Source organism: Cynoglossus semilaevis, chromosome 6 (genome assembly GCF_000523025.1).
Source record: "Cynoglossus semilaevis isolate Cse_v1.0 chromosome 6, Cse_v1.0, whole genome shotgun sequence".
NCBI classification, from domain to species: Eukaryota; Metazoa; Chordata; class Actinopteri; order Pleuronectiformes; family Cynoglossidae; genus Cynoglossus; species Cynoglossus semilaevis.
In genome coordinates, this window is record NC_024312.1 from 2,647,839 (window position 1) to 2,656,877 (window position 9,039).

The window sequence follows — 9,039 nt, forward strand, 5'->3', positions numbered from 1 at the left end:
TGGTCCTCTACTCCGTCCCTTTGAGGAGATTCCAGTGGCCCACACAGGTTTTCCCATACACATTCCCCAGAGCTTTCTAAAAGGAGCCCAGTCTCCTTCCTCACAGTTTCAAAGAAAATCAGCATGCCCCCTCCCCCAACCCAAACTGTTTGGTCCCGAGACATCCTGAGGCCTGTACTCGTGATGATCCACAACACAAACACAACAACACAATGGCGCCACACCAGACTTATTTTTTCTTCAAAGGCCAAACGTGAGCTCCACAATGACAATGTTCTCCTACAGCACACATGTGGCCGGCGAGGTCAACACCATCACAGTGTTCACAGGTCGGCCATTAGACATGTTTTCATTGAGGTCCTCACGGGTCAGAGCACAGCTTCAGTGCCCGGGCTGACGAGTCGAGGCGGGTCAGCTCGCCGCTGCCCTCATTGTTGGAGTCAAACTGCCTGTCACTTATGTTTCGTTAGTCTCGTAGGAAGTATTGACCAAGTCCAATGGCTCAGACAGGCTCCATCGGCCAGCCTTGTCCAGTCCAATTAGAACAGGGCTCTTTGTCAGTGGGCAGAGTGCCCCCCAGTGTTTGTCCAAAAGCTGGGAACAACGACAGCGCTGAGTTCTGGATTTCTAACTTTGGTTTACACCAAGTCAAAGATGGCAGCGTTGGTGTCGATTGGTTCTTTATATTTACACTGTCATGGTCCTTTATCTGACCACTGACCCCATCGTCTCCACCAAGGAGCTCGGCCACTGGTCAGCGTGGCTGTGTGCTGGTTATCAAAGAGCCTAACATGGACTGGTGACCAGGGTTTACTGATGGATGGATGATAAACCAAGTAATTAACTGAGAGGAAACAGAGGTGTTTTGGTTTTTGGTTATTGATTGTACTTTACAATGAATAACTGGATCAACAGGATTATCACTGTGGTCCACAGTGAAAGACATTATCCACCCTGACATCAATGTTCAATTTTGGAGTATAATATTGTTACTGGTTGTGTGTAGCTTCACTGGGTGATGCTACGGTCACACACACTAACATTGTCAGTGAAGTCTCTCTTCTGAGAACACGACTCTAAACCTCTAAACCCTGGAGGAGCTGAAACCCTGGCCTGATCCAGATCAGAGGCCTGGCCGTACGACCACTTCAATGTAGACCTGAACGTAGCATTAACGCATGTGAGACAGGATTTGTTAAGCGAGCTAATCTTGAGGTAATTCTCCTGCTCTAAGCCTGATCACTCATTTCTGTTGCATTCTTGGAGCTTTAACATTTTCATATATTTAGCTTCATGGGCAACTGGAGCCAAGAAGGTCCAATCCAAACAAACAAACAAACAAACAAACAAACAAACAAATGTCCCATGATGCAAAGGTTAACACCAGGTCTCACTGAACAATAGATAGATAGATGTACTTGATTGATCCCATGCTGGTTAACTGCAGCAGCCTGATCACATTGACCAATCACATGCACCTGTGGTTTGAAAAAGTCACTTCATCCTAGGAGGTGGAATATTTAGGGCACAATGTGTGAATTAGCATTTCCAAACAGGAGTTGTTTCGACTTTCGACTGTTTGTAAGTCACATGGTCAGACCTGCGTCTCAAACAGGGCCGTCATTGATGCCAGAGGCCAGACGTACTGTGACCTCCTTTGTTTCCATCACCATGAGATTCAATGTTGAAAATATACAAATGTCTTAAGTTAAACTGCTGTGAAAGTATTCTCTGCACTGCAGTAGTACACAGTAGTACTGCACAGTAGTACACAGAGGTCCACTGTGTAGTGGTGTAATGGTTGAGTAGCTCTCATTGAAAAGGCACAGATGTGGACTGGTGTCTCTCTCTCTCTATCTCTGTGTCTCTCTCTTATTTCTTTTTATCTATAAAAAATTGCATCAGCTTCAGTTTTTATTTTTTAAAGACTTGTATGGAGGTTGTTAAGACAGTAAATTGCTTTAAATCAGTCCTAAACCCCGGTTCTGGTTCCACAGTCTGTAGCCTTTTGATTTGGTCTGCGTCCAAACAGACTGCGTGGGAAACACAGAACACAAAACAAACTCAAGTCAATTTTCCTGCTTATGTTTTTGTGCTATAACGTAGAGCAGATTCTTCTGATCTGCAGGTGGCAGTGATGAACCCAGTTATTTGAAAGCGCATTGACAAAGGTGGAAACATAAAGAAGTCCCACTGTGGAAAAGCAGTCAAAACAAAGCATGTTTAGGTAAAACAGGTTTTCCAGACATTGATAAGGAAGGAAGTGTATTCATAATTCCTCTGATAGATCACGACGGGACACGCGATACGTAAACACACCTTTTGTTTGTTCATCCTACAACTCCATAGGAGACTTTGAAGACAGCAGATCTAAAGGCACAGACTTTCTGGTTCAGTGTGGTACAGCAGTTCAGTGAGTCCTTGGTCCTGCTCTCAGATAGTCAGGTTTTCACAGATAAGTGGTGACAGAGAGAGACAGCGGTCACAGGAGCCGGCAGCGTCAGAACCATCACCCGAGTCGAGAACACTTTGACTCAGACCAGACAAAACACGGTGCGAACAGATAGCATTTATCACGATTTGCCGTGTCCATTTGTATTCTTCATTATCCCACACACACACACAGTTGACAGCAGCCATCAGCAGTTCTCATGGCCTCGCTCTTTCATTCTGACACTGGCCAATACCAAAACAGAGAAGGGGCATCAAGGCTGTTTCCACGTGTAGAGCACAAAGGCTTCTCTGCTGTTTGAAGCAGCTTCCCGACAGTAGATGAAACACTTCCTCTGGATCAAAACTGAATTTTTAAGACAATAGCACACGTTCTCCATTGATATTAGTGTGTATTTTTGATATGGTATAAATAGTTTCTCAAATATCTTAATAAACATTTTACTGTGAAAATGTCTATATTTATGAAAACTAAACCAGGAGGCCGCGTTCACAACATGTAAAACCTCTTAAAACGCAGCATTATTATAAAATCAAAACTGAGCCAGTAGGTGGCAGCCAAATGGCATTAAAATAAACTGCTGTTAAATTTGCAAAGCTAGCTAAAGCGGTTAGCTGAATTATGTTGACTTATCTGAGCCTTTTGACCAGATTAAGATTATAATTTAGGCTAACATTAACTGTAGCGGCATTAGCTTTTTCTCTTCTGCTAAACGTTAGGATTGTGTGGATAGATTAGTGAATATGTATTAGCTAATCTTTAGCTATCTTATTCTGTTTGTTTACACCACTCGCAAGCAGCGTGTAGGTCGATGAGCCACAGATGGTTAGCTTGACCACTTTTAACAAAACAACTTGTATATTTTATATTTTGTGTTTTTCTAAATATAAATTACACTAAAATGGTCTGGATGTTATACATAAATGTGGTTTTCTAACTATTAATGTGGTTGTAATGATTTAACGTAGTCAGACCTAACGACGTGGTTGTTACTAGTGATAAGCTTTTCCTAAAGGGTTGAATGAGAAGAATCAGTGTCAGTATCTAATCACTGACTTGCTCATTCATGTCAGTTGTCACTGATTCTTATTGGCAGGAAGAACTTACGTCTCAGTGACGTTGTGAAAACCAATATGTCTTGACTTTCCATGGATGAGGGAGGGGTAAACTCGTGACACCTCGGTGGCATTGTGTTCATGGAGTCAGAGTCCCTTCATAAAGTATTCAGCAGGTTGGTTAGCCAATCCACCGTCTGTACTCTCCGTGGTGCTGCATGTCTGCACAAAGACAAAATCAAAACAGCAGCACAGAATGAGATGGTGCTACAAAAATAATGTTCCAGGACTCTCTGCTGTTAAAGAATGGGTGACTTCTAGTCCAAGTCTCAGTGGTTAGTTAACCTGGTAGTTGGTAGTTGAACATGGAGATTTGATCACTAACAACCAATTATTACAGCGCCATCTCCAGTAACCAACACCCAACTGCCTCCCTCTGTGTTGCCCTGTTGACAACAGCAAGACTTCAGTGAAAAAGTGGGTAATAAGAAGGGGTTCTTTTCTTGGGAAAGAACAGTGGAATGTTTTGGTGTGAGATACTGCAAAAAGCAGAGGGTTCTTTTCTTGGGAAAAAAAGAACAGTGGAATGTTTTGGTGTGAGAGAGATTTGAGGGTAAGATATAATTTCAGAAAAGTGTGTGATACTAATAACTGTAAGATAAAAGACAGGTCAAAAGTTCAGACGTTTTCTTTGTTAAATGAGAGTGGGAAATGGAGGCGAGCATGGAGTGGGGGTGTGGGGGGGTGACTGCAATGAACTGGAAGTAAAGGGATTTGTATAATCATCCACCACACACACAGATGAACAGAACACTTTCTCTAATTCTCCTTCTAGGTTATTTACAGAGAAATCTCAAAGATGGAATTATGACAAAAAAAAAAACAAACCCAAAAAAACACAACTGGTAAACGTTTGAAGTTAAGTAGAACTACATCGGAATTAAACACTATACAGCAGTACAAACAGAATGGGATCAAATTTAAATGACCCATTTTATAATAATAATAATAATAATAATAATAATAAAGCAGCTCATGTTGCTACACACTTGTGATGATATTTTTAGCATGTCTCACACATTATAGTTCGTTTGCTGAAGTACAGATTGATTAAAATAAAATATGTTTTTTTTTTTTAGTGTCTTTTGTGGTCAGATCTGGCTCAGACTTTATGTAACACCTCACCACTGACATGGGCAGCACAGAGAGGTGAGGGGAGGGCACGGGAGACCGACGCTCTCAGGGTCGACCCGGATCAAAACATCGTTGTCTTTAAAATGATTATTATCCGGACATTACATCCTAATTCCCTGTGGAACGTGTTAACGGATACATAATAACCGTGTTATTGAAACCAATACAAATCCAATGGGGAAACAAGCGTTTATAAACAGAGGCACATGCATTTGTGAGACAGCCCCCTTCATGGTAGTAGTGGACCGTACCAACTGGGCCAGATGAGGGTGGTTCAAGATAAGTACGGCCTTTAAATCGATAATATAGTGCTTCTGTGTTACAATTAATTGTTTTTTAGTTACATAAATCACCGTATTACTTAGTATTGGTGATTAATTACGCAAATTTGTGAGGATGTCGTGTCGCAAGCTATGCCTTCGAAACGTCAGCCCCCCCCGTCACCGCGGTGAGTTCACTGCGTCCCCGGCCTTTTATTAACTGAAGTCTCGGCACCCAAGGAGACAGAAGACGAAGCATCACGAACCCGTATTAATAAGGTTTTATCTTTTAAAAAATAGTGATAATGTCTCCGTGCATGTGCGCTCACAATTTCATCCCTTGAGACACAGCTTTTCCCCCGTGGGTGAGTACACGCCGCTGTCGTTGAAGTATCTGTGTTTGTATTGGTGTCCGTTCGAATAAATGATGAAACACCTCACGCGGAGGAGATGTCATTAAACCCGCTCTTAAACATGGACGTGAATTAGGGCGCTTTAATATGAGACCAAATAGTGCGGCAGTATAAATAGACACAATGGCTTTTTTTTTTGCTTTATGTTTGTAAAATGTGTGAATGATGTAAATGAGGCAGCAGTGCGCAGGATGTGACCGTGTGTCTGACCAGTGAATGATGAAACACCTCACATGGATGTAGAGAAAGGCTGGGCGGGAGGAAACCATGGAGGAATGGAACAAATTAATGCGCATAAATTAAAAAGAAAAAAAAGAAAAGAGTCCGCGTACAACAACGGACCGCGTGGAATATTTTCCCTTGTGTTTTAATCTTCTCCGTTATCTGCATTTCCTTCCTTTTCCCCTCTTTTGTTGTGGTTAATTCCAGTCAACACTGAGTCATTAAAACACCTCCGTGTGTGTCATCGTATGTACCGTCAGCCTTAGGCCAAACCCGGCCGTGCCCCTGAATTCAATGCAGTTATTGCGATACCAACGTGGCCGTAACGTGATGGGTAAAGTGAAGGTTACACACACACACACACACACACACACACACACAGCTCTGCGGCTCTGTGCCTTCACTGGACCACGAAACAACGGCCTTTGCTTCATAAAAGACGAAAATGTGCAGCAAAAGAAGCAGGGCAGGTGTCGCGGGAAGGCGGCCGCCACATCTTTTAACATTTAAAGTATAAAATAAAAATGTTAAAACACCAAAAATACCTAAAACAGCGACACACAGTGGATGCTGAAATTGTAAATCACGTTTCTTTGCGCAGCCTTAAGTTTCCTTCCGTTCACACCCTGTTGTAGTTAACGTTAGCAGGAACAGGCTGGGTACTAGTCATGGTACTAGTCATGGTACTAGTCTTGGTACTAGTGATGGTACTAGTCTTGGTACTAGTCTTGGTACTAGTGATGGTACTAGTGATGGTACTAGTGATGGTACTAGTGATAGTACTAGTCATGGTACTAGTCTTGGTACTAGTGATGGTACTAGTGATGGTACTAGTCTTGGTACTAGTGATGGTACTAGTCTTGGTACTAGTGATGGTACTAGTGATGGTACTAGTCTTGGTACTAGTGATGGTACTAGTGATGGTACTAGTCATGGTACTAGTGATGGTACTAGTCATGGTACTAGTGATGGTACTTTAGGTTTGTTATACATGCGAGGGCTCAGACAGAACGCCTCCCGTCATCTGTCCCGTGGCCACATGTGGTCGTTTCACGGTCGGTTCTTCTCATGTCGTTGTTTTGACTGACAAAAGTTGGACGGCTGTGACATTTTTGAAGAGCTGTTGTGTTTGGGTTCGTATGTAAATGGCCTGGTGCCTTCAATAATTCAGTGGGCTGTGGAACAGATAGCTTTCATACTCACTCACTGTTCATGACAAGGCTAATGTTTCCAGCTCTGTTTTCTCCCTTCTCTCCGAAGGACAATAAAATGATTCCCATTCATTGGTGCTGCTTCACTCAGCAGCCTTGTGATGTCATGTGATGTCAGATTACTGAGCGGCCTGAGACGGCGGCCTGAGACGGCGGCCTGAGACGGCGGCCTGCCCCATGGATTCATAGTTTGGTTTTAGGGATCGATAGTTCAGTGTGTTCTGGGTCGTAGCATCGTAGTCACAAGTTTGATCTGTCAGAAATTGGAGGTAAAAGTCTACTTTACCAAACCTTCATCCTGGAGCCAATCATTTTGACGTTTTGTGTGAATTGGGCCAGAAAGTGACACGCCTTCGACGTGGTCTGCGTTTTTGACTGCAGAAAAGAAATATGTTCCTAAGAAGTAAAAGAAAAGTGTAATTAGAAAACTAAGTTTGTTGAAGGTGTGTATGTTAGTGGTTTGATGAAACTATCTTGACGTTGATGATGACGCTGCTCTGAACCATGAAGCTTGACTGACTCCTGTGTTTATTTGCTTGTATTTTATAAAGTGTTTAGTTATTGTTTCTTGTTTTGTTGTTGTTGTTTTTCTTATAAAGTGTTTAGTTATTGTTTCTTTTGTTGTTGTTGTTGTTTTTTTTGCAACAGAGTTGTTGTTTTTTTTGTAACAGATATTTGGTGAGAAAGTGATACAGACACCAGCCGTGCGTTGCCTTTCCAGCTCAACAACTGAGAATCATTTTCAACCCTCGCTCTTGATTGCTTTATCAAATGCCCAAAAACAGCAAGGCCGTCAAGAGAGAACTTGACGACGATGTCACAGAGGCTGTCAAAGACCTGCTTTCCAACGAGGACGCCTGCGACGATACCTTCAAAAAGAGCTCGCTGATCGTCAACAACCACGACGGACAAGTGAAGGATTGCGATGTGGAGGAAGGCGGCTCAGACGGAGACGAGGAGGAGGAAGAACGTCCAGCCTGGAACAGCAAGCTCCAGTACATCCTGGCCCAGGTCGGGTTCTCTGTAGGCCTGGGAAACGTCTGGAGGTTTCCCTACCTGTGCCAGAAGAATGGAGGAGGTGAGTAACTGGCAGACAGTCCCTAACATCCACACACCTCCTGCAGAACTACGGTCCAACTACGGCACAGAGTTTGAGGGTCGTGCAACATTATTTGTGTAGATTATTGTAGATTGTAAAGGAGGTGTGAGTGTTTTTGATTAAGTTTATGTTTCTATAAACTGCAGAGACGTTTTATGATGTTTTTACAGCCATCTTTATACATTTCTGGATTCTGGATATCAGCTGTAGATATTCTGTACTCTAATTTTGCTCTACTGATCAACTTTTAGATTTTTCTTTTGTGGTTATTTTTAAATTTCTCGAAAATAAATGGGGACAAAACACGAGTAAATCTAAAAATACACCTGTGATGTGATTCTGCTGTGAGGTTCCTGTGAGCTGCCACGCTGTCTGTGGTTTAGTTCAACACAGAGTTGATGGAGTTGACAGACAACTGACAACCTGGAAAACATGTAAAAATGTCACTTGATTGAACAGTTTAGGTTGAAAATGTGAGTAAATGTAAACTATTTACTTACTAATTACTTTATTATATTTCATTATATAAACTTTTGGTCAGATTTCTGTTGTCTTGCTGTGTCAAGTGAGGTTGGCAAACACTGGCATAAAGAACCTAGAACTAAGTGTTTGGACAAAGAGTATCATCAGCTACGTGTGTGTTTACAGTCTCCAAGTGTAACGGCTTGGTTTGAAGTCGTAGCTCTTCTCCACCTCCACCCTGTCAAAGCCAGACGGCTCAGCGTCCTTAAGACCGGACGTCATGTGACCGTGATGGTGCGCTCTCTCAGACGACAGAGCAGAAGTCAACTTAACCACGATGATGACAGCGTTTGTATTTTGACCGTGTCACGACTCTGTAGGGTTAACACCGGCACAGGTGTCCGTGGATGATGATGATGATGATGATGATGATGATGATGAGGTGTGGCTCTGCACAACGTGAAGATAATGTTTATCATCATGTCTGTCTGGAAAAATGTGATAAAAGGAAACAACATTAACACAAACACAGACAAACTGAGAGGGAATAGAAAGTACTGCTGTGAGGAGTTTAAGGTGACGTGAAGGTCTGAACCCTTTTAGATGTGAAGACTGGAGGTAATGGAAGGTGCTACAGTCCAGTGAGGTCATGGTGTTACTGGTGTTTGTTA

General features: G+C 42.6%; 1 protein-coding gene across 1 annotated transcript in view; it reads left to right on the forward strand.

Moving 5' to 3' along the window:
* slc6a15 (solute carrier family 6 member 15) overlaps nucleotides 1–9,039 on the forward strand; it is a 15,079-nt gene that overhangs the window by 1,646 nt on the left and 4,394 nt on the right. Inside the window, exon 2 of the mRNA XM_025056312.1 lies at nucleotides 7,479–7,885. Coding sequence (XP_024912080.1) covers nucleotides 7,579–7,885 — 307 coding nt within the window. The 5' untranslated portion in view covers nucleotides 7,479–7,578. The remainder of the gene's footprint in view (nucleotides 1–7,478; nucleotides 7,886–9,039) is intronic.